Here is a 27,079-nt window from a genome sequence, read left to right on the forward strand (position 1 = left end):
AAACAATAATAATTTGTTAATTGCATGAAGAAATCACTATTTGTACATAGCCTATTAATATGGAGACTACACTATATAAACTATTAATTAACTATAAACTAATAGTTTGCAAATGATTTGTAAGTATACTTTTTATAAAGTGTTACCAATGTAATTTACTCCTGTGATGTCCAGTTTTCAGCGATCCTTTAGAAATCATTCGAAAGCTACGAAATGCAAAATTTCACAGGCGAAATCCAGTCATTCCAATGAGAATATATTTGTGGAAACCATTATATTTTTTAAAGAGATTTTGGTACATAGAAAGTTCGAAAGAACAGCATTTGTTTTTCTAACAATGAAAAAGTTCTGATCTAAATAAAATACATTTACAAAAAATCTCCCCAAAAAAAGACCTCACATTTGTTAGTGGTTCATAGAGTGTATTATAATGTACTTGTCTTGGTGAAAGTGTATTATTTTCTTCATGGGCAGCAGCAGTGTGAACATAATGCTAAACTTCTCCTTTTGTGTTCCACAGAAGAAAGAAAGTCACACATGTTAAGTAACAGCGCTGAGTAAACGAGTTTTCTTTTTCCCCCTTGCACAGGCAGCTAAAATAATCAAGGGAAGTAAATTAAAAAGGAGATGAAGCGGAAGACTTTTAGAAAAAGGACAAAAATAAGTTATTACATTTTTCTTTAATTACAATTTAGCTTCAGGATCCGGCACATTCCACTTGGCATTTCAGAGCAAATAGCTTGGCCACTGGTACAACGGCAGACGAAACAAATCAAATCTACTGAAGCCATTTGCACTGCAGTCGTAACACACACACATGGTGAGCGTGGCCTGTTCAGTTACAGCGACAGTCCGTTAACCGTCCAAACAAACGCATGAGCAGGTGTTTCTGCCCTGACGTCCACATACACACCAACACAAGCCTGCCAAGCACTCAACAACGAATACACGTATACAATCAGTGTGCATTGCTGTATTTATATGTATGTGTGTGTGTGTGTGCTCTAATGTGTAATGAATAGGTTGAGGAGTGGAGGCACATGCCTGCCTGCTGAAATTCTGGAGGGCCCGACTGATGCCATTCCCATCTCATTAGGGAGGCTGCTTATTCCGCCAGGCGCTAGGCTGTTGCCAAGGCCTTTGCACTCCATCATGACCACGCTGGCTACGCCACACCAGTGTGTGTGTGTGTGTGTGTGTGTGTGCCACGTGCCGGCGCAGCAGGAGCTGAGGCAACCGTGACAAATTGTTGAAAAGGTCCGACTGAACCCAATGCTGACAAGCACCTGAGCCTGAGGGCTTCACTTCTGCATGCTTGCTGCTCAAAGCACACAGCGGGAAGGGAGGGGGCGCGCGGATCTGGGTGAAAAACTTATAGCTTAGCCTCGAAATAAAACCGACTCAAAATGATCAGCAACAGACGGCATGAATGTGTACGTACAAATCTGAGTATTACAGGGGTGTTATCTAAAAATTAAAGGTTTCACTGGTATGGAAACAACATTATATGACAGAGCCTTTGTATTAGAAAGAAAAACCTTATGCACAATATAGCTTAGCCTTCGAAATAAAACTGATCTCTGGAATCAAAACGATCTGCTAAATACAGCATGCATACACACATCCAATCTGAAAATTGCTACTGAAACACGGTAAAGTGCCTTTATGGTTCATCAGGGAAGAAAACTAAAGATGAATAACAGCGAGTACTGAAAACACAACTGAGATGTAAAGCACATTAAGTAATGGGTGCGAAAGAAAAGTGTATGTGCGTGAAACAGAGGACAGAGGGAGGGAGGGGAAGAGAGGAATGAGAATAAGGGATAATAAGCCCGATCCCACTAGGTCAACAGAGCCATATGGCGTGCCATTATCAGAGATGCAGATGACTTAAGCGTGGCTCAGCTATTGAGATTCCTAAAACAAATATTGACCTCAGCCAGAGTCACTGCTGCCATCGGCCACTTCCTGAGGATGAAAAAAACAAAAAAACATCCTAACCTCCCATCTATTGAACGAATTTATGCAGCAGTCACAGCACGTTACATATCATACATTCATCTGCGCCTGAGCGATGTTTGCGGCTTCGCATCAGTTCTGGCACACCTCAGATTTACGTGATACTGCTCCGGCAGCTGTTTACATAAATGCACGCTGGTCTTTAGAAAGAGGATTTGTGCTTTATTGTTCCTTGTATGCTTGATATTATAGTATAAAGAACGGTGTAGACAACTAACTACAAAAAAAAAAGTGGTGTAGAAGCTATTTTCACTCAGAAACTGCTGGTAAATTTCACAAATTACAAAGAAATGGCAAAGTAATACATTGAATTAAACCTGAAAGTTTCTTGTAAATCTCCAATAATCTTTGAAGATATTTTTTACAGTGTAGAAGTCAAAACCATCAAGCTGCTTTTACTGACAGATTTATGATTTGTGCACCACCACATCTCTGTCTCGGTCTCTGTAATTGTTGTGGCACAGGTTGTTCCTTTGAGTGCATGAGGTGGGTTCCTGAGGGCTGGATGACGGTGACATGGACTAATTCAATAAAGCAGAGAACAGTGACGCCGTCCAAGCGCTCGTCTCTGTCGGAAGCAGGGAGATCTGAACGTAGAGGAAACATGCTGAATGTTTGCACAGACTGAGGTCTTTTAGATGACACTGTTCCAGAATGCTAATGTTGAGAGAAAAACAAACACGGGAGCATTCTGTGTTTTCCGCAGGCGAGCGGGAACCTATATGAAGTAGTCGATGAGAAGAAAGTTATCTGAAGTTTAGGGATTTCCCAACGTGATTGTAATTTAAGTCACCATTTCAGCACCTGTGATGGAAAAACTCTCCAGTCTGATGGAAACGAAACGTAGTGGGAATTTCCAAACCCATCAATCGTAAGAACACGACTCCCGAAGTTTCACGCACCCAGAACCCTCTACACAAAATATTTTAGAAAGAGCTGGAAACGGGATGTGGTGTCAAAAGGGCAAATTTAACATCCCCCTGAATTGTAAAATAATGTGACGACCTCATTCAAGCACAGGTCAGATTGTGCGTAGATGGGAGAAAGGGATAAAGGGGATACAAAAAAGTGTGTAAACAAAAAGTACAATAGCGCTGCTGTTACAACAGAGAGGGAAAAACAGATGAAGCAAATCCACTTTGGAGAAAAAAATGTCCTCTAAAGCAAGCATACTGCGGAGGGGTTTTAACAGATAATGCTCTTTTTCCACTCTTTTGGAGGCCACTTTGCCACCCCACGGTGCACCAGGTGACAAAGGCGAGGCATTAAAGGCTGTCGAGAGCAGAAGCCCAGGGGACCGCACAGACTCATTGAGTATTCAGGAACAGTCCAAAACAATCTATTCAACTGGGTCTTCAACCAGAACACTCTGTGCAGAACACAGAAGCTTCAACTGGTCACGTCACTACAGTGAAATCAACAAGCGATTGTTTAGAAATCGCAGGGAAACATTTGGATTTTGATTCAGAATCATCACTTGTATAGGGGTGTATCTTCTATTATAATATCGTAATTGTTTTTTAACGATGTACAAGCTGACATTATCGAGTGTCATTCTCTGTGCCAAAACCAAACAATAAGATGCCCTGAGATTGCACTTTTAGTGTGTGATGTAGTCTCGTAGAATGCAGTTAGCAGTTCAATTACCCAATTTTTTTATATATCGGGGTCAAAAATATTTCTCAGAATATCAGCACAAATATAAATGTGATTGATTACATAACAACAGTTCAATAAACAAGAGGTTAAAAAGGGATAGTTAAATGAAATGAAAATTATGTCATCATATACTCAACCTCAAGTTGTTTCAAACCAACTAATGAACACAAAAGAAGATATTTTGAAGAATGTCGGTAACCAAACAGTTAACTGGTCCCATTGACTTCCATAGTATTATTTTTTTCCTACTATGGAAGTCAATGGGACCAGTTAACTGTTCGGTTACTGACATTCTTCAAAATATCTTCCTTTGTGTTCAGCAGAAGAAAGAAATTCATACAGGTTTGAAACAACTTGAGGGTGAGTATATGATGACATACTTTTCATTTTAAAGTGAACTATTCCTTTAATATTGTGTTGCAGTTTAAACTTAGTATTCAGAAAACACATTTCGTTACTGAATGAATACACACTTTTGAACAAATCGGTTGAGTCAATGATTCAATGACCCATTTATAAAGACAGTCACTCTTCATTCCTTAAAAAAAAAGTCAGGAATTTGAATGAATGACTCAATGACTCACTCATTACACAAAACTATTGGCAGTTTTAGTGTCATCTTTAAAGTATCATTTAATAAAAAAAAATATATATATATTCATTTTTAAAAACAATGTTTATTGATACTTTTTTTTTTTAAGAATCTGACATAACATATGATGCATACATCTAATTAGGTGAGAAAAAAGCCCTTATAAAAGGTAAAATGGCCCTAGAAAAAAACAAAAAACTGCTGTGAATTGCACAGAATATGAAGAAAATCTTCGGGAGTCAGCTGTCCACGACAGGCATAACACCAGTCAAGGTACCAGCACAAACACACTCAGCAAAATATCATGTAATTACTGATATCAACAAAATCCCAGAAACACATTAAGATACACTTTTTGTCAATATTGCACACTCCTACACACTAGTGGTTATTATAAATCAGATGTTTTACCGTACGAGTAAGCCCATTCGTTTTTATCACCCTACCCTACTAAATTAGCCATCGTGAAATGATAATTTTTTCTGACGTGTGTGTGAGGGTGATAGAGCGAGATGAAGAGAATGTGTGTAGTTGTCCAGATGGTAAGGGGTGGCCAGTGGGGAATTGAGAGGTCAAGCACTTTGGCAGATCAAAGCCAAGGTCAGGTGGCAGTAGTGGCCATGTTCAAGGTGCAAAGGGACTCAGAGGGCCTCAGATGGCTTCTCATTAGCAGTCAGCTCAGGGCCCAGACCCCAGGGACCGCCTTCTGAACCCATCCCGCCCTGAAACCCCTCCCCTCAGTCCACACACACACAACAAAAGATCTCACCCCGCAGGACACCTCAACACTGCTGACTCAGGGTCACACCGCCAGTTTGACAATGCGCATAAATCCATCATTTACATGTTGGTGGAGATAAGGAAGTAGCAAATGAAGCAGGGTAACAGGGAAGGACAGCCGTGGTTAAGATTACATCATGAAATATCAGAAAATGGTCCTGTGAATGGACCTTAGTCAGAGTAGACACCATATAGTGTGATGTGAACTGAAAACAAGACTGTGAGGGATGTGGATATCAGGGGCCGGATTCACGAAAAGCATCTTAAGAAAGATGTTAAGCAATTTCTTAGGATAAATTCTAAGAAATTTGTAAGGTGCAATTCTTGAAAAATTCTTAGGTTCTCAAATATATATTTATTTTTGTTTTCTTAAAAAGAAAATGGCAGGTTTTGGTGTTATCGGATTGTATGATGGTAATAATCGAAATAAACATTTCCGTTGCAATTGGTTGACTGGATTCAGAGTCGAGTTTAACGCATGTTTTTAATGCTTTTTTCAACATGGAGAGGTCTGTTGCATTAATAACTTCATTAAACATCTTACCTTTGGAGAATTAAGACTTAAAGATTAAGTTGGAGATTATCCATTATTAACTTATATATATATATATATATACATGTTATGCTATTTATGATTTTAAGAATCTTCTTTTCAATAAATTTGTTTAAAACAATCTTAAGAAACGTTTTTGGTAATACAAAATATTCTCAACTGTATTCTTGAGTTCACAAATAACAAGAAAATAGCAGTTAAGAAGAATTTTATTCTTAAGAATGTTTTGTAAATCTGGCCACAGGTCTTATTTTCACAACTGTGTTTCCTGGAGTTTTTAGTTCACAGTAAACGTTGAGGCGATTCATATTTTCAATGTTTTGTTGGCAATCAATAAAATAGTGCAAATAGGGTCTACCCTGACCAAGGTCTGTAAGCATTTATTCTGTAAGTTTAAACATTAAGCCAATTTTGTATTTAACCCTATAGATAATACTCTGATGAAATGGAACAGGTTTGTGACAAAGTGCAAAGAGCAGATGGACATAATAACCCAGAGGGGCCTGAGGAAGAGGAAGAGGTGTAATGCTAGAGCGGGTTCAGTTGGGTTTAGAGCTCTATTAGCATCGCAGGGGTCAATTATCAGACAGAGGCTTGAGGCCTTGCACTGCTGTGTCTGGTTAAGCTGAAGAAAGGCCAGGTCTGATCAGAGATGGAGGCTGTAATTGAAACATAAGGAGCCTCTGGAGTTCTAGCCTGAGGACAGGCCACTTCGCTGCGCTTCTGCATTTAACTGCCGAGCCGGTGACAGTGATGCTTCAACAAAAAAAAGTGCAAATTGTACAATGCACTTAAAATGGAAGTCTATGGAGAAGTACACTATGGACAAAATAAAACACAGTTTTTTAAACGTGTAGCTACAAGACACACCCGTTGCCATGAGACTATTGTGATACAAATCACTAATCAATTGTTTGAGCAAAGTTACAATTCTGTTAAAAGGTTTTGGATGAGTAGGATTTTTTTATTGTATTAATACTTTTATTCAGCAAGGACACAATAAATTGATCAAAACTGACAGAAAAGACATTTATACTGTTACAAAAGACTTTATTCATCAAATAATCTGAAAAAATATATATATATTTTTTCTGCTTTTTAAACCCTCAGGAATTCCCACAAACGTTTACTGCAACTGCACTAATGCAATCACGACATTTATTCGCTTTTACTACAAACGCTGTAACATTTTACTAAAAAAAGTGACTGCTCAATGTTCACCAAAGGTCTTCCTCATTACACTGCTATTAAAACGTTATTTTAATTAACCTCTATTATAGACAGAAATGATGGACAGGAACGTTTATGGACAGACATTTAAAGTTTAAAGAGCAAATGCAAATTTCCATCATTTCATGGCTGTAACTATCAAGGCACGGCAAAGGTTAACAATACGCTTCTGCTCACCCCTCTCTTATTTGGCCTCTGAATGGGCTCTTGTGAGAGGAAGGAGAAGTTGAAGAACTGGAGAGTGACCATGCATGCTCAACCTCCACTCCAGCCAAGCACCAGCCATTAACCTCCACCAATCACATTGACCTTGCCGTCTAGCCGGGGAAGAGGATAATTGGCTGGTTTAGAAAAAAGGCCCCGCTGCTTTTGGGATATTGTCCGAGCGAACGCACTGCTGACATTCTCTATCTGTGAATGGAATGTTCTGCATACAGATGCCTTTCCATTTCTGCTGCACTTGTGCGCTAATTAGGCGCTGACACCAGCAGTCAGATCAAACACACTTCCACAGTCTCAGCTACGCTACGATTATATAGCATCACCACCACAGGCTTACAGACCTTATTCACAGCAGCGCCATCTTTGATTTTTAATGGGAATGAAAGCGAGGCTGTGAGGGACAGACATGCATCTCTTCAAAGCGCTGTACTGTTATTTAATGGGTTTTTGGATTGTTCTGCTCATCAAACACTGGAAATATATCTTTCCAAGAGATTTTTGAAAAAAAAAAAGTCCCGACAATATAAGCTGTGGAAAATTGTAAGTAAGCTAGGAGCTTTAAACAGCTTTTTACAGCGGATGCCATTGGAAACATGGCAAGTCTATCCCTCACACAGGCCTCACTTTCATACCTGCCATGGTGCTGCTCTGAATAAGGCCTATATTGTGTCATGCTGTGTGTTTGACCGTTCGTTACGCTGAGATATGGGAAAAAACACAAAACAAACTTTGGTAAGGTGTTTAACTGACAAAATTATATGGTTAAGAAAAAAGGCAAACTACAGTTCCAGGTTTTCTTTTTCCAATGCACAAAAAAAAAAATGCATAGAAAAACAAAAAGCTCACAGGAAAAAAATATTCATTAACTACAACATAATCAGTTATTAATATTTTGTTGGTTCTCTCATGTTTTTAAATGTCTTGGCCAAAAATTACGGCAGCACAATTTGGCATGTTTCATTGCATTATCACGAATACACCAATGACTCCAAGCACAACTACACAATATGTTTACAAAATCTTAAACACATTTTTTAAATAATATTTGACGCTGCAGATTCAGGGCTTGATCATACTCTTAAGCCCAAAGTTTACTTCCGTTTTGGCGCAAATACTCGCAGAACACAGAACCTTTTAAAGTATTTTACAGCATGTGCAAACACATAGGCGCTCGACACACACCCACTTGAAAGTTTCATCTAGGGCTGCACGATTAATCGCAATTAACATGAAATCGTGCTTAAACCGGTTTGGCTTATTGCGATAATGAAATCGCAAAGGCTGCGATTATTTGTTATGCGCGGCTTGTCAGTGACGTACGGCTCTGTGATCAGTAGTAAACGCTGCTCCTTCTGAAAACACTGCGAGTATGAGTTGCTTTTAACGTAAATCTGAAAAAGCAAAACACGCCAAACATCTTTCCAAACATGAGAAGCATTTATGAGCCTCTTGTCCAACAGAAGACAACATTTAATAAATCAATTAAAGCGTTTCAAATAATCACATTGCCAAATCATGTGCGGTTTCATTTTGATGAATCGTGCAGCCCTAGTTTCATCCTTCTCCAGTGTCTGCTCTATTTTCCTCCAGAAGTTATGACCGATAAAATGTCGTTGTGCACGTTTAAACTAGAGTTGCGTGTACGTCTTAACCCCCTCAAACAAGCGCTCATCAACACGGGCGTCTTTTGTTCTTGCCGTCCTGCATACAAATTTGGCTTACATGCATTCTAGCTGCAAACGTTGAAATATTTAAACACAACTGAAGCTTAAATCAGATTCAAAAATTACACATTTGCATATGGTCGGAACTCCACACAGCTCCTGTATTACTCTCCACTGGACACAAATGATTTCCGGTCTCTTACTCATGTGGGATAGTGGAAAAGTGGCCTGATTACAGTACAAAACGCTCCGCCAATGAAAGAATGAAGTATCGCTTCTATTACCAATTAACCATTTATGAGGGCTTTTATGGGATGGGAAAAAAGTGTGTTGAAAAGCAAATCAGAGAAGAGCAAGCAGCAAGAGATGTACAGATAAGAAGAGAGCACAATGGACTTGATGCCAGTTCCCGTCAGCTCCAGTGCCCGTGGGATGGCAGGTGTTGATTGGTGGTTTTCTATGGCACCGCTGTAAGGGTACCTGTTGTCACGGTACTGGACGGAGGCGCGAAGCATGTCTCGGTGGAAAAGCCAGGAGGAGGTGTGAGGTGATTATGGGATGGATGGGGGAGGGGAAGAGAGGGAGAACTCCGGAGGGACGAGTGAAACAATGCTGCTGATGTGCTCGTCATTAGCTCAAGGCCCTGGCGTCTCATTACTCAGCTTGTTCTCAGAAAGAGACGATGATTACTGATCAAGAGTGCCAGAGTGAGCGTGTGCATGAGACACGGAGAAACTACAACAAACAAGGGTGGGGACGCGTCAGAAAACATCCCTCACGTCTTTCAGTCAGTAATGTCAGCTTCTGAAGGATGTGTGTGTGTGTGTGTGTGTCTTCCACTTTAACATGAGGCTAATTAAGCCCAAAGCCCAGAGCTGAGGGAACATGAAGGGGAGTTGAGACAGGTTAATTGAACCTCAAGGGGGACGTTCACACCCTGCACATCTCACCTCTCCAGCATCCATCTCAGAAGGAGACGCAGAGACGTAGAGTTACGAGCGTGACATCACTTCCCATGCAGATTCCCGTATAGAGCTGCCAGGCCGGCAGAGTCTGAGCGCAGATTTACGACGGGTTTAAATCAAATGTCTCTGCACTACCTGAGCGGGAACACAAAGGCTCCTCTGCCTACGGCGCTCGAAGTATTGATCCGATCTATGGGTCAAAGAAAAGGGCTTGTTGGGATAGAGTGAGAATGTAGAGAGGTTAACAGGTTACACCGCTCTGAACGATCTGCCGCGGTGATACAGGTGGCACTCGTATTATGGATCTCAGGGGAATTGTTGACTAAGGTGAGGTGTATGTGACTCGGCAGTTTTCCACATAGAGAAGACGCCTATCCTGAACGCCAGTCTGTCTCTGATAGGAATGGGGAAGTAACTTTTGAGGCTGTGGAAAGTGGGAGCACAGGACACAGAAAACTGGATTTTCGAAGACACAACTGGACGTGCCTCTCTGAAATTTTCACTGGTCAACCAATGCCAGCACTGCAGCAAAATGTTTTCAACTTCTGGTCACATGATGAAGCGTTGCTTTTGTGAACCTTTGTACTTCTCTAACCTCCTTGCGACAAAACATAGACACTGAAACCAATGGCTTTGCTGCATTCAACTCTAGTGTGTAGGCATCTTAAGACTTTGAGAAGATTGCCTAGCCATACATTGCTTAACTCCAAATTCTAGTGAGCAGTCTTGCTTTCTGCTGTCTATAACATGGCACATACAAAACATGTTGATCATATTATCTGGTATAATGTCACACATTTGCTTATTAGACTAACGACCTAGAACAAAAAAAAAAAAAGGTCATTATACATTGCTAGAAGAGTACATTTTTATTCAAATTAACTATTTTTTTTCTCCATCTTGGAGGATTTTGTAATCTTTCCAGATAAATGTTTTTTTTAACAAATTCAGGCTGATAAGGGCTTTAATATGAGATGCAATGAGGGAAGTAATCAAGCCAACAAAACGCTACTATAAAAGGCAATTGGGAACAGTGCCGCTTTTAAAAGAAGTTATAATAAGATGGAGCCATCAAGGCAGACGCATCTCAAGTCAGAGGTGGGCAGCGCAGGTTCTTTGAAGAGCTCTTTTGTATCAGACACAGGCCTCTTTGTGATAAAAAGCTCCAGCATTTATAAAGCCCTCCACACTGAGACAATGAGATTAATTCACATGCGAATATGCATTGGGCGCTGAATAATCAGCTAAACATGCGGTTCTGAATGGACATGGATTATAAGAGAGATCCTGTGATCCTCTTTTAAGGTATCAGACAAATGCATGGAAAATTAAAAATCGTGTTAAACAATGATCCAAAATCAGACAAAGACAAAAAAATCTAAGTCTAGTTTCAGTGAGGAAAAAAAAGCCAGTCTTTCTACAATATCCTGTAGTACAGAATATCAAATTAATTAATTCAATACATGCCTTTACCACACATGCTGTTTATTAGGAACATGTAACCAAAAAAATAATTAAATACAGTCAAGCCTTTTAATGCCGTTAATTATAAACAATAATGATTTGTCAATTAGTGAGATTTAAATAATATATACATAATACACTGTACGGTGTTGTTTTGTTAAGTATCATATCATGTATTTTATTAAGTATCATGATACGGCAGACTTTATGGATGATATAGTCTGATACAGTGAGAGTAAACTATAAACTATAAAAAGCATAAACTATCACTCAGACGACAGAAGGCATGTGGTAGAGTGTGTGCGACAGGTTTTACAGCAAAGATTATCGTGTTGATAATTTAGATCCTTTGGAATTTTGAGTATCAAATATGATACAGTAGGCTTTAAAGGGTTAATATTTAACTTTGCACGAAAGAAGCATGTTTAGTATGTTTTTTTTAGGTATCAATTTTAACTGGTATTAGTATTGGTGAAATGTTGATATCACAACAATCAGAAATGAGAGAAAATAAGAATATGAGTAGGTGGGGATGATAAACCGACTTCTGGAGTAGCAACTCTCTCTCCATCTTGTCTTTGGGGTGGGGGGTAATTCCTGCCTGCAGGCGCTCTGTGCAGTCAAGCGCACTATTACGAGGCAACAATTAAGCGGGATGTGGAAGCCGGCACCTGGTCCAAGGCATTCAGTGGCTTTCAGCAGCAGCTGACTGTACAGTGTCCTCCACACCAGGTGGTCCTCCTTCAATGACATTAGCTAGTGACTCCAGGGTTAATAAAGGGCCCGCATTGGCCCAGTGTGCTTGCACAAATCCCATTCACTTAGCCACAGACACTGGTTCTTTAAATGGGCTGACCAAACAATGTGCTCACACAACACCCACATAAAGACAGCTCGAAACACAAGTTGAGAATGTTACTTGTCATCAGAAAGCATACAGACTGTCTTTAAAATGTAAATACATCTTATGGATATGCTGCTGGAGCAGCTGTAATGTTTCCTAATATTGCTCTCCTTTTCTGCACAATCACACTGCTGTGACTATACAAACATATCCATATTCCTCACAATATTACGGTGATCCTTAGATTGCTCACACACACACACACACACACACACACACACACACACACACACACACACACACACACACACACACACACACACACACACACACACACACACACACACACACACACACACACACACACACACACACACACACACACACACACACACACACACACACACACACACACACACTTTGATAAATAGAAAGTTGTTGTAACATTATAAATGTCTTTACTGTCACCTTTGATTAATTCAATGAGTCCTTGGTAAATAAAGGTATTAACTTCTTTAAATACATAGAAAAGTCAAATAAATAAATAAAATAAATATAAGTATTAAGTTCTTAAAATATTAAAGTATTAAATATTTAGTGCATATTTAGTTTTTAACATTGATAATAATCAGAAACGTTTCTTGAACACCAAATCAGGACCATGAAGGACCATGTGACACTGAAAACTGGTATATATATATATATTTTTTTTTTACATTATTACACAATATATTTTAGATCAAATAAATGTAGCCTTGGTGAGTATAATATAATTTTTTCAAAAACATTTGTCGATACTAAATGGATAATTCACTTTATAAAATAGAGATTAAAAATCAATAAAACATTGTGTAGCAATTGCATCATACTTATGGGAGATCAAGACAAAACCCTGGGCTGGTGTGGGGGAGGAACTATAGACACATCCTCATAAAGCCTGTGGCATCCTCACCTCACAGCTTTGTGCATTAACCGTCAATGAGACTCATATACATGACAACAGCTATAGATTTGTAGTGGCTCTGCCACAGTAATTAAAAGGCTGTATGAACTGTTTGAAACCAAGACCTGCAAATCACAATGAGATGCTAAGAGCTTTCATTTCTGCAACATGCTGGATTGTCTGGCAATCAAAAGGAGCAGCAAAAATAAAAACCAATCGCAGACACGTAATGAAGTTCCAGACAGACGTTCAAAGATGAAATGACCTCTGGATGAGGCACTACTTTATAACGAGCATTTCATGAACAAACAAATGAATAAGAATCACGGAGGAAATACGGCATTATTATAGACATCCAGTGTAACGTTCTCATGCCAGGAAAGCTAAGGGACATTAGCAGAGCTTAGCCCTTCACCGAGCAAACTGCACTCCTCTACTTCACAATGTAAAGAAGCTCCATTTCCACATCAAAGCCCGGCTGGAAAAAAAGCATGATGCACACTTTTATGTTGCTTTGCGGATTTTGCTGTTGTTTTGTTTATTCCCCCTATCCTCTTCGCAGAGACTCCGTTTTGTGTGAACATGCAAATGGAGAAACACAAGGACATCCTTTAGCTCAGAACAATCACAGGCAGCGCGTGGAGGAGCCGTCTCTGCCTTTGAACTGTTTAAAGTGGTATTAATGGCCAACTTATAAATAATCAACTAATTCCTCTTTAAAGATATCCGCCAGTGGAGCGCTGCAGTCTTTAAAGCAGACTCAATGCGCAATGTTTTATTAATTTTTTTTATGCTATGCCATGATTTGTTGCTTGCAAAACTTTATTAAACAGCAGATGCTTCAATCAAAGACCTTCCCCCCAGGCATTTCATTGAAAACGGTTCACGTTCAACCAGATTTCTTCATTTGTCTTTATAAAAGAATAATTTAAATATTATAGGCAAATTCCAGGGTACATTCAGCATAATCTGAGCAGCATCTGTGCATTCAGATGTTTGGTGCTTATGTACATTAAGAAATACATTGTGTTTTTGTGAAGAGTCATCTGAATGGTTACACTCACTTGAGATGAAGACTTCACTCATAAGAGCTTTCTATAAAAAGCGTTTGATTATGTATAGTGTGGGTCACCTATCAATGCGTTTAGTTGCAGTTGAAATGACGTGACACACTAAATCTCGGAGAGAATCATTGGCTGCCAAGTTGCTAATGTTGTTGGATTATGCAAAGAGAGCAAAGTAGACAACGAAAGTTATTATCGTGAATCAGTACCTGTACGACCGAAGAAGCAGAAGACTCAAAGAATGACAAAGATATTAAAAAAAGTGTAAGGTGGAAAGATTTTATGACTGAGAAAATCCTGAGTAGTGATGTTCGTTTGTACAATTATACTAAAATACCTTTACCAGAAAGCAATTTTGCGTTTAAAAGACATCTAATAGCGGTCCAAACACAGACGTCTAGGCTAAAACAAGGCAAAATTTGGGCTGTCAGTGAAAATTTAATAAACGTCTAAACCATAGCCCAAGAATAGACAAATCATCTAAACATGTCAAAGAAAAAAAACCAAACACTCTAATCACCGTTCACTTTGCTTACATGATGGAATTTCATACATCTCGCAAGTTATTTTGGCAAAAACGACATCCAACCAAATTTAAGGTTATTTTGGCTAGAAGTGTGTTACTCGTAGGCGGACTCTATAGTTAACCGACGGTGCTTTCACACCTGCCTTGTTTAGTTCGGTTGAATCGCACTAGAGTTCGTTTTCCGAATTGGTGCGGTTCGTTTGGGCAGGTGAGAATGCAGCAATCGCACTCGGGTGCGCACCAAAAGCGGACCAAACAAGCGTACCGAGACCTCCTAGGAGAGGTGGTCTCGGTACGCTTTCAAACGAACTCTGGAGCGGTTCGTTTGTGGTGAGAACGTGATCCGACCTCAAACAGACCCAACTGCCAAATAACTGCGCATTTTTGGACTAAACCAGCTGCCGTAGTCAGCCGCGCTGTGCATTATGTCAATGTTTAGCAACATTAATGCACGCGTTGCCTCCTCCTGAAGTGACTCGCTGCGTGCATTGCATAAAACATTATTTTCAAGCCGCATTCTCGCTTCATTCTCAAATGTTATTGTTTGCCTAAAGTGGTGTAGACAATCTAATATAATAAACTATGACCAGGGATACAATCAGCCCACAAAGACAAAGTCATTTCTCCATAGTAAAAAGCGGCGAGTTGTCATAGTAAAAAGCGGCGGATTTTCCTCCTCTTTGTTTACTTCCGTCAGTTCTGTTGGAATTTTCCCGCACGTTAATTCTGACAATCAAAGTGCAGTTATGAAAATACGTTCAAGACCCATCTGGCCAACGAGTGATGTGGATGTTGTCACGTGACTGCATTTTGGTTCGTTTCATAAACTGATTCGGACCAGAGCAATCAGTGTGGTGTGAAAAGGAACCAAAACGCCTGAAAAATGCTACAAAGTATAATTTTTCTCCCTTGGTCCGGACCAAATGAACCGAACTACAGATGTGAAAGCACCCCGAGACTGTGAAATGACGGCTATTGCTTGCTGGGATTACTTGCTAAAAAGTCTAAACTTTCAATCAGACGACAGAAGGACTGCAGTAGATTGTGTACAACAGGTTTTTCAGCAAAGTTTTGATCATGTTGATAATTTACAGGACTTAAACTTTCTGCCTATCAAATAGGATACAGCCGGCTTTATGGTTAAACACCTTTCCTGTACTTGTGCTCAAAACAGTCAACAGATTGAAAATACCCAAGGATATTCCTCATATATGATGGCCAAGAATTATATAAAGCTGGACCAACTAAAATGTGTTTGGTACATTCATGTGTTTAATTAAATTGCTCTTTATACACCTAACTTTTTTAACGTGTTTAATAATTGTTAAATTAGTGCCACAGCCGCTTGACAGAAACAACACGGCACAGAATGAACGTATCACGGGACGTACAATACAGTTGGCGGGTTATGCGGTGGCTGACATTTGAGTGACATTTAGGGAAGAATTGGATATGTGTGGCATAAGAGAGGATAAGCAGTCTTCATTCAGGCCGAGAGAGCCAGAGATGAGTGACCGAGCTCTGGGAGATTGAATGGTAATCAGGGCACTGCTGATATCCACCGATTGAAGACTCTTGCTCACCATTGGAGGATTTCAATATCACAAGAGCCCTAGAGGCAGTCTTCTTATCAGCAACGGCCTCAGACAAAGAAACCCCCCGAATGAGATATGAGCTTTAACGAGGGCCAGTGCTAAACAACCATGACGATTAGCCAGAGAAGAATCAGGCATGCATGAAGACGCAAACACAAAGGCACGAAGCCCCTCTCCTGCAAACCTGTCCACAATCCATATCCTGGCACGCAATCGCGCGCAAACGAACACGAGCCTTGAGACACCACAACTCTTTTGAGAAAGACTATCATGCGAAGAATACCTCCGCTGCCGCAGGCAATCTCATTCTAATGAGCGAGAAACAAAACACAAACAAAACAAAGCAACAGTGCTCTGGAAAAACGCAGTCCGATCTTGCGCGCACACACACTCTCGTACATTCAAATACTCCCACACTTAAGTGCCAAAGCTTGCCAGAATTGCTCATTATCACTCCCTTTACAAGACTATAGACAAAGCGCGCCAGAGACAAAACCCACACACGGCTCATCAATGCGAACGCGCTCATTGTGTACAAGGGCGACAAACAAAAAGCGGAGCGACATCCATTTGGATAACCTGAGAGGGCTAACAGCTTTCTCCCAGAGTTGGCAGCCTGAGGAGGGAGGAGAAGAAAGTTCATTAATTAAACAGGGCTTGGGCAGACAGATGGAACCGCTAGCTGGATGCTAATTACTCTGAGAAGACGAGCAGGTTTAACACTCGTCCTCCCCTCCTCCGCCATCAATCACAATTAGCACGGCTCCGAAATGTCCATCCCGCTCATCGGACCAACAACAGGAAGAGTGGGAGATGGAGGCAGGGACTGTGACCAACTGGACCACTTCATGTCTGCTTACAACATTTTTCGCAGATGCACAGGTGTAGACTTGGGTATGGACCGGAGGATTGTGCACCAGATTCGAGACCAAGAATATTTTATTGCAAATTAAATGAGCAAAAACTTTGGAGAATGCTTGCGGACTTGTGCACAGTCCCTTCTAAGGAGCGCCTGAGGCCGATGAGAGACATGTATCTTCTGTGCATCCTCACTGTACTGAGCTATACTCAGGTAAAACTGTTCAAATGCAGTAGTGGAACAAAACTCTTAACAACCAATATCCACACTTGTTTTTGAAATAAGTCGCTTATTCTCACCAAGGCTGGATTTATTTAATAAAAATAAAAAAACAGTAATATTGTGCAGTGTGTGTACTTACAGTGTGCTTACCTAAGAAAGTACTTGGAAATAAAAGGAAACTATGGTACGTAGATTGCTGCTTTTACGCTTTTACCAAATTCGTTGTTGTTGCGTATAACTATGCTGTTTTTCAGAACTAATTTTACTGAGCTTTAACTCTTTCATATTGTCCCATTGCTGCAGCTACTCGGTAGCGGACAAACACAGCTGTACACAACAGTTGTCCATTGTTTATAAGGTTTCATGCTTCCCCTAGCATGCCACTGTACAAATGGCCAACAGGACTACAGATGAAAACTACCCCTTGGCATGTTGGCATCCCCTAATTCTGGCATGTTACAGGTGTACTGTTGTTAATATGCACGGTCCTGGTTAATAAAAAAACATAGGTTAAGTTTAGGGGTAGGTTCAGGGTTAGCTATCCAGTTATTGTAATTACTTTAATGCGAAACAGAACTGCAAAATAACGTGCTACCAATATTATAACAATTTAAAATGTTTTCTATTTGAATATATTCTAAAATTTAATTAATTCTTGTGATGGCAAAGCTGAATTTCCAAAAGCCAGTTGTGCTGCTTTATATTTTTGTGGAAAACCGGAATATTTTTTTTATTTCAGGATACATTTATGAAGAGAAAGTTTAAAAGAAAAGTATTTCATTAAAATCAAAATTATTTGTAGCCAAGTAAAAGTCTTTACTGTAATTTTGTAATATTTTTTTCATCAAAGACCAGTCTACTGAGTGGTCACTGTACACAAGTAGGGGACAAACATGTAAACAGAAACATTCTGTCTAAACAGGAACAACTGATCAGCCATAGAGCAAATTTCACTGTGTACCGTACTTGAAAACATGATCTATTTGTATAACATATAATGTGAAAACCCTAGCTTGGAGGCAACCGTTTATCCATTGTCTCGCATTTAATACAGTGGTCTCTTATCCACACAAAATAAACAACAACAAAACAGGAGAATACTCGAGTGCAAAAACACAAGCTGGCAGGTGCCAACAGGAGCCGCTCTCACGCTTTTCTCACGCGGTTTAGTAACGTCACTCCTGAGGGAGCATTAATAAAGGAGCAAGCTCTGTGTAACTCTACCTCTCTCTCTCACACGTACACACACGTACACACACACACAGATCTGGCAATGGCTCCTCCATTCACAATAGTGGCAGAACATGGACAGATGTCAAGCATGAATGCCTAATGGAGTGCTAGTGATTTTTTTTTTTTTTTCATTTTGTGTGGGAGGAGACGGAGGTTCAAGTTTAAACGTAGATTGTCAAATTCAATCACATTGGCGCAGACGTTCTGTGACAGAAACAAAATACCAGAGCAACAAACACCCAGGAGCTGCTAAAAGGCGGCAACATTTTGTGGAAACTTAGAAAAATCTTTTGATTTGAACCCAGTGCACTTTTAAACAAAGGTTCTTTATTGGCATCAATGGTTCCATGAAGAACCATTGGAACCTTTCCATTCTAAAAATTGTTATTTACAGTAGAAAAAAGGTTATTGAAAATTGGTTCTTCTAAGAAATGTTCATTGTCAGTTTCTATTTTTGCATCACAGAACGTCTGCACAATGTGATTAAATTTGACAATCTATGTTTAAACCTGAATCTCCGTCTCCTCCCTCAAAAAAAAAAAAAAACCCTAGCACTCCATTGGGCATTCATGCTTGACATCTGTCTATGTTCTGCCACTATGGCATCGCTGTGAAAACACCCTTTTAGAAACTATTTTTAAAAGAGCAAGCAACCACCAGAACACCCTGACAACTAGTCAAAATGAGATCTGCATAAGCAAACTCTACTTACATTGTATTCAGAAATGTTAATAATCTAGTTTATAATGTTACTTCCCCATGCCTTCATCCTCTCGTCAAGAAAAAGGAACATTTTTAATGCATTAAAATTCTGGTTGGAGAGCGGCAAAACAAAAGAAAAACGAGAATATCATCAAGTGCGTATTTCATTTCACGTTGATAAAGTATGAAGGAGTTTGACCCAGTAGCATGCAGAACTCATATCGAATTAGACACGACTCGATGACCCGGGAGTCTTCCTGCTCCCTGCGGAAATTTGATTAGAAAAGCTATTGAGGATTCCGAGCATGATGATGATGTGCAGAAAAGAAAGCCAAGGCTGCATGGATAAACATGAAGTACATGAGATCCATACACACATCTATTACATTTGCCACCTGTTTTTTCTTCTTTCATCCATTCCCTGAGTTGTTTACTGACCTATGTTTAAGTCCTGGGTTTACCATAAGAGAAAATCCCCCACGGGCATTTGTGTGTGTGTGCGCGCGCGCGCATGTGTGTGTCACTATTCTTTGTTCCAGGCATCACGAGCAGCAGGAGGGGTAGAGAGAGCTCGAGAAGAGTAATGCTATGAGTCATTCAGCGTTAGAGAGAGAGGGTGGGTGGGAGAATACTTGAGTATTTCATATAAAGAGGCAGCAGTGAGACGCCATATGCCATATGGGCAAAACTGACTTTCCACTCATGGCTGGGCTTGACAGGCCTGTGGATGGGAGCCCCCCTTGATTGTGTGTGTGTGTGCGTGCGTGTGTGTTACAGAGGCTATGTTCACAATAAAATATTAACTTACCAAATAAAATAAATATTTACTTACTGTACTGGGCTTGAAAAATATAAAGTGAAACAGTAGGTATTATTTCACACAGTGGTATGCTACACTACACACACACACACACGATATAGTATTAGAAGGTTGTACATAGACCTCAACATATGACATAAACCTACAATTAACAAATGTAAATGATGAACTCTTAACAAAACAAACACATTAATAATAATCTGAAATATAAGAAAGTGCTGTAACGTTGAAAAAAAAATCACATGTTGCCTTGAACATTTAGCAGTCGCAAATATTGAGTCAAGAAATCATTCTTTATATTGGAAACGGAAAGTTGAGTGCATTAACTTGTGGCGTAAAGTGTTCTATACGTTGCATTTTAAATTCACTGAAGTAATAGTATGGCAGTTTGATATTCTCAACATAGTCCATTGACTGTCTATGAATGTGTGCAGGCATGAGCGAGAAGAAAAGGAGAGAAAGAGATGGGTGGGTGGTTGAGTTGGTGTAACTCACTGATCTGAACACACTGGACTTTGTCAGGACCTCCAGTAACAGCTGGCAAGTTGGGAGACCCAGGAAAGCAGACTAGGGAGGGGGACACACATGGGGGTGGAGAAAGGAAAGTGAAAACGTGCTTAGAGATGCTGAACTGCTCTCCACCGAGACATCATCTCCCAGCTCTCCACTCAGATGCTCATATCAAAAGGCAATCTTTCCAGAAAGGCCAGAAATATTATTTATGTAAGGATGCAAAATGTAGGCATGAATGGTGGCCAATGCATTGGAAGTGCACAGTCCCGTTGAACTACTTAATGTGCGCTCTTGCGTTTCTGTGGTGGTAACAAACCTCAGGGGTTATTGGGACATCAAGGGGGGTTTCAAATACTGTCAGCTAAGCAGGGTTATTGAAGTAAAACTTAATAAAAAAATACTTTAAATAAAATAAAGTTTTTATTTTATTATATATATTTTTTAAATGTTTCAGTAGGTTTATTAATTTAGTCATTTTTGTTAGTTATTGATTTCTAATCTATCCATCCATCTATCCATCCATCCATCCATCCATCCATCTAATAAAAATGACAAAAACAATGAAATTACTGGAACTTCAATATAAAAATATACAATAAAAACTATGAATTACAACTATAATAGTATCTCAATTATACTAAAATATATCAATTATACTGATACTTTTGCTCTACACTCATTTTCAACTGAATTTCTTCAGTGCTGTCGATACAGACATTTGTAGAAACTGCTGCACATTATGTGAATGCTGTTATCTACTATTATACTATGTTGGTCTATTATTGTGGTATCAGTAATTGCAAATGTACATGGCCTCAAACGCCATTATCGGCAGTCGAATGTCAGACTGCCTCAACACAAGAAAGCATGTAAGCCATTTCATCACATTTGACTCAACCCTGACAAGTGACTTCAACATAATGTATGGATCTTGTGCTTCAATAAGAAGCTACCACAGTCAGATCTAATATGGTGGGATGACCACAATGACATCCAAATGATCACATTCATAATCCTCACCCTAAATTGCTGGTACTTGGTATTACGGTTTATATGAGACCACATCCCTAACTTACCCTGGACCATCACGGGTGCTAAAAGCTGAATCTCGCATGACTGACGTTGGGTAGGAGCAGATTATGGCTATTGATTGGTGCCTAGAGATGGATCTGAGCCAGGAGGAGAGAGGGAGTAAGCAGGCTAACTCCATCGATTCGTGTTCAGCAGGGGAGGCAGCAAAGAGACTGAAGGTCAGTGAATCTCTGCCTCACCTCTTAAAGGCCACTGGACTACCATCGCACGCCCATATGGATTAAAGCATCTCAGCCTCATGCAGAGAGTGACAGAAAGAAAGTGAAAAGACAGTGTAAAACACACTGACCTTAGGCCAAGAAAGGGCATCCAGCTTTAGAACAACACCAGGGTGAGTAAATAATGATCCAAGTTTAATTTTTGGATGACGAATCCCTTTAAAAGGACCCATTTTACTCCTCAGCAACACAAAGAAAGAGAATATGAAGGAACAAAAGGCTCTCGTATCAGCTGAAGATGTATTGATCTTGTAATATATCCTAAGTTTCCCTGCACAGGGCTTCATCATGGCCCACTTCAAACTCGCAGCAGCTGATGAATCAATAATCACGACGCATTATGCGCGACGTGAAAGGTGTCAGCAGGAGTGAGGACTCTCCATTCAAGCTAAGCCCTTTGGAAAAGCATAATCCCAGAGTCGGGCGGGACGGAGATCCATAGATTAGCTCCGCACACTCACCTGCATACACGCATACGAACACGGACAATGGAGCGCAGGGGTGTGGGACAGCGCAGGGCACGGGGTGGATTGTAGTGCCCCATGCCAAGCGCTGGTGGTCATTTCACCAAAACCCATCCAATTAGAGCTGAGTGATGGTGTATCCCGCTGGAGGCCAGAGAGAGACACCTGCTTTTATCAGCCTGTGCAGGGAGTACGAGGACTCGCTTTCAAGAAATATTCAACTAATTACGTTGGAGCACCAAGCACAACAAGCAGGAAAATTGCAGGGATCCCGACCCATTGTGAAGCAGAAAACTCCAAGAAGATTTCATCTCCACACAAAAACAGACGTCTTTTTTAGACTGCGAGGCAAGAGAGAGAGAGAGAGAGAGAGAGAGAGAGAGAGAGAGAGAGAGAGAGAGAGAGAGAGAGAGAGAGAGAGAGAGAGAGAGAGAGAGAGAGAGGGGAACCAAGACCGTATTCACACTGCAATTGAATGTGGATCAAATCAGATTTTTCCCCCCTCATATGTATTACTGATGTAGATCTGCTTCTGGATGACAGTGTAAACGGTAAAATTAACACTCAATCTAACAATTCTGGTCTGGGCCGCTTTCATACATGGAAATAAATCATAATTGTATTCGATTTTACATAATGTGACTTCAGTGTGAATCTTGAAGTTCTCAGAAGACAATGACGTCAGAGAAAACATCAATGTTGAGGTCCCACTATTCCAGGCTGAAATCACGACAGATCTAATGTAATCTTAGATCTGTAAAAAGTAAAAAGTACTGCTCAAGAAAAAATGTAAGGCAAGGTTTGGTTCTATCCATTGGTTATTGATTGGATTTTGAGATGTTGGAGGCAGAACTGAATGAGAGCTTGCAGTCGATTGTAAAAAAAAGGGGCGGGTTTAAGCAAAACAAAGTGCTTGGAGAAGTCTGGCATATGTCACCATAGACAAGTCTGTCCCAGTGTTGTTATCGTTAACTAAAATTAAAATGGTTAAAAAAAAATTGTTACTTGAAAAAAATCTGAAATAAAAATGTTATTGAAAGTTAATGAAATTTTAAATGTTGCCTTGGCAACAAAATGAAAGAAAAGTTGAAGTACTAAAATCACGAACTGAAAGAAAACTAAACCTGAAGCTAAAAATAAATGAAAGCTATTAATAAATATATATATAAAACTGAATAAAAATGACAAAAGCTATCAATAACGTTAAGATCAATTCATAATAGAAAATAGGTAATGTGAATTTTCTTTAAATGACAACTAGGAGATTTTGCCCCCGCCTCTTTACCCTCATAATTAATTACTGTTGTTTTATGTATGCGGGTCAGTGCAGGAGCACCGTCTGCTCAAGCCAATGTCTGACACGAGACACATTTCAAAAGTCACAAAAACAAATCTGATTTGATCAGAAACCTGGAATTGGGCTTGTGTTGTGAACTTGGACAAAGAGATGAGCTGAGCAATGGAAAGACAAACAGAGACCGAGTGAGTGAGCGAAACACACAGAGAGGATGCACTTATGTGTGAATGTTGAGCAGATGTTCTTGTTGTGACGGACAGATAAGGGACAGTGGTGTGGAAGCAGCACCAAAAGCAGATCAATTATTCATAGAGACAGATCAAGTCATTGCAGGAAGCTGTGAAAGCAGAATATCCTTAATGGCCTTTCACACCCTATTCACAAGAGACAATTAACAGTCACACACACACACACACACCAACACACAATAATGATCATACTGACGCAATATCATTCCAGAAAGCAAAGAGCATGGCATGATGCAGCAATATCTACTTACAGTATGATCTACAGTATTCTCCTAAGTGCTACAGGTGTAATACAAGCTTATTACACAGGGATGGGAACACCTGATTGGTCCAAAAATTTAGAAAATCTGTTAAAAAGATGCACCATGCACATGCACTACCATCTTATTTCTATTTTAAATAAAAGCTTTTTACTGAATTTACTGCATTTTTGTTAAAGTAAACGCAGCCTTGACGAGCACAATAGACTTGATTCAGAAATATTTAAAAAATCTTACCAACCCCAAACTTTTGAATGGTAGTCTAGCGCTCTTTCTTCTCACATATCAAAATGATTGATCAATATTTTGTGACCATATTTTATTTATTTGATAAGAAGTCTTGTATTAAATGGGATAATTTGCAGTCAGCTGATCATTATCAAAAAGCAATGACCACTGTTTTATGTCAGCGTTCCTTTAAGGTTCATTTTGGGATACTTGGCAAATTAATTCATATTTTCCCATATACCACAGCATGTAAAACTGGCTGGCACACTTTCCAAGAGTGTTGATTTATTATTTACAGATACACAACTTGACGTATTACATTACTTCACTTCTTGCCAAACACTTTCAAACTAGTAATGCCAGCTTACGCTGTTTTTAGAGAGAAGATCTACATGAAGATGAAAAAGTTATGAGACAAACAAATATACATTTAGTAATAGTATAAGCATGACAGCTGATTCCTGACCACTGAATTATTGATGATTAAAGCCACATTTCAAGTTGGCCATTGATTTGTAATACCGTAATTACATAGCGGGTCTGTTTCAATCTGCTCATTAGTTCCATAGAAAATATGCAATACCTAGGAATTTCTCATTGTCAAAATCATTCTAGTGCAATAAAACATTAGCTCTCTGAAAATTCCCAGAATACAAACAAGCATCGGCTACAGAATATTTTGACTTACCGGAAAATAGTGCATTGTCTTCGCCAGAAATGGAGGACGAGCTGTACTTTTAACAGCTATAACAAAGAACAACATATGATGGCAAAAAATAAATAATGCCGTATAATACAGCCCAATGATTAACCTCATAATAGCGTTGCAGATTATTGAGGCAACAGTGTCCCGATATTTAGTGGAAGTCATGTTCCCGATATAATGATCAGTGTATGAGAGTGTGTTTTCTCTACAGGTGCAGTTAGCACCAGAATCACATACAGATACAGTGATCTGACAGTCTGCTGCATCACAAACCATAAAGGTGAAAGGATACAAACTCTGGTAGAGCGGCAGTCGAGACTTCACGGCCCTGCTTGCATTGATGCACGTGGCCCGCACCAGACTGGGCAACAGCGTTCCAGTCACTATCGCCCCGTCGAACAGAGGCCCGAAGAAAGGAACCTGGTCAAGAGAGAAACATTGTGTTTTAAACATTAAATCCCTATGCATGAAGTCTCAGCCGGATCTTGCATGTGATGTGTAGCGGAGTTACAACAGCTCGTGTCCTTAGCAGCTTGCAGACATGCATTAAAACATCAGAAACTGTTCAGCCTTTTATGTTCAAACCGGAGTCAGACAAAGATGGAGAGACTCAAGATAAAGAGACAACATGTAGAAGCAACAGGGCATTTCTGAATGGTTAGTCGATGGATTTATGTAGCTGATTTGGTACATCTTCTCATTGATCAGCATTCTGTCATGATAATATAAACAACGCATTCCCGGAGGCGGGGTTTATGTAAATTTTAGGGTTGGAGATGTCACTAAACCAGGAGGAATGTCATTGTAGTCCCTACCAGCCGCTTGTTGTAGTCCTTAAAAAGCGATTTCTGTAAAAGAAAATATCTCCCTTTGCTTTAAACTTTGAGCGTTGGAACTTTGCAGATGTTGTTTATGATCAAACAGCAACATTACACACTAACTAAAGTTAAAAAGGTGAATTCATTATCAACCACCCCTTTAAACATTAAATCACTATGCATGAAGTCTCAGCCCGATGTCGCATGTGATGTGTACGCCACAAACAGACAGGAAAGAGCAGGACAGCTGAATCTAGTCGATGGATAATGCAGTACTTCGCCAAGGCTTGCATTTATCGAGCGGATGACATGAGAGTTAGTTGAGTGGAACGGCAGATAACAGTGACACAGCTGAGGGAATTTCACTAATTGCAGCCGGTGACATGGTGCAGGAACCATATATATCTGACAGCATCCAGGCCACTCAACACACAGCAGTCAAGACTCGTAGAGGTGACGTGTTTACGAGAAATTACAAATGATGCACGCTTGGTTTCTCTGGGGATCTAGTGGCAGACGCGGGAGGAGGAAGATGAAAGGCAGCTTGACCGCGATGAGAGTGGCGTGCCGACAGTGCAGTAATGGACTCTGAGCATTAGTGCTTTCAGGGAACAGACAGGAAGAGAAACCATTCAGCCACAATCCACATATCCTGACAATCAACCAAACATCGCACATCCTGGCGAAGATCTTAAGACGCCTCTGGAGAGGCATTTCACGTAATATATGAAAATCTGGCAAGTTATGGTGGACGGTTGTGGTTTTTAATGTAACGTAATGTCATTATCTTCACGATGGGGGACGTACCTGTGTTTTTTTCAGGATCTGAACAAAGAACATGTGGTTTTTCATCGGGTAGATGATGATGAGCACATCTCCGAAGTCGGTGGGAATGATTCCTCGTCTGTAATCCCGCGTGTGCTCCGACCACACAATGTGCACTTCATCGTTTCCCAAGTGACGAAGCTATGACCAACCAGAGGCAAAACGCATCAATAAATCTGACACAAAAAAATTGTAAACATTAGTCATATAACTCACAAGGGCTTCATGTCGGAGAAAAAAACAAACACAGATAATCATTTGTACAGGGCGAACATATTGAGTAAACAGAAAAACAGATTCTTAGAAAAACATTAAAAAAGGATAACTCAACCTCACAAACATGTATGTTTTCTTACTGATCAACAATAATTCCAGAAAGAAAAGACTACATTTATTTTAGAACATAACAACTCCTGGAATTATTTTGGGAATTTTCCATCTGAAGACAAATGAG

The 27,079-nt window shown here is 39.9% G+C and overlaps 1 protein-coding gene across 11 annotated transcripts in view; it reads right to left on the bottom strand.

Moving 5' to 3' along the window:
* The window catches only part of ralgapa2 (Ral GTPase activating protein catalytic subunit alpha 2), a 185,014-nt gene that overhangs the window by 13,476 nt on the left and 144,459 nt on the right, over positions 1-27,079 (bottom strand). For all 11 annotated transcript variants that reach the window (XM_079632531.1, XM_079632539.1, XM_079632533.1 and 8 more), the window contains 2 exons: positions 26,608-26,766; positions 25,275-25,402 (listed from right to left, as the gene is read on the bottom strand). In XM_079632531.1, coding sequence (XP_079488657.1) covers positions 25,275-25,402; positions 26,608-26,766 — 287 coding nt within the window. The remainder of the gene's footprint in view (positions 1-25,274; positions 25,403-26,607; positions 26,767-27,079) is intronic.

Source organism: Phoxinus phoxinus, assembly GCF_949152265.1.
Source record: "Phoxinus phoxinus genome assembly, chromosome: 13".
NCBI classification, from domain to species: Eukaryota; Metazoa; Chordata; class Actinopteri; order Cypriniformes; family Leuciscidae; genus Phoxinus; species Phoxinus phoxinus.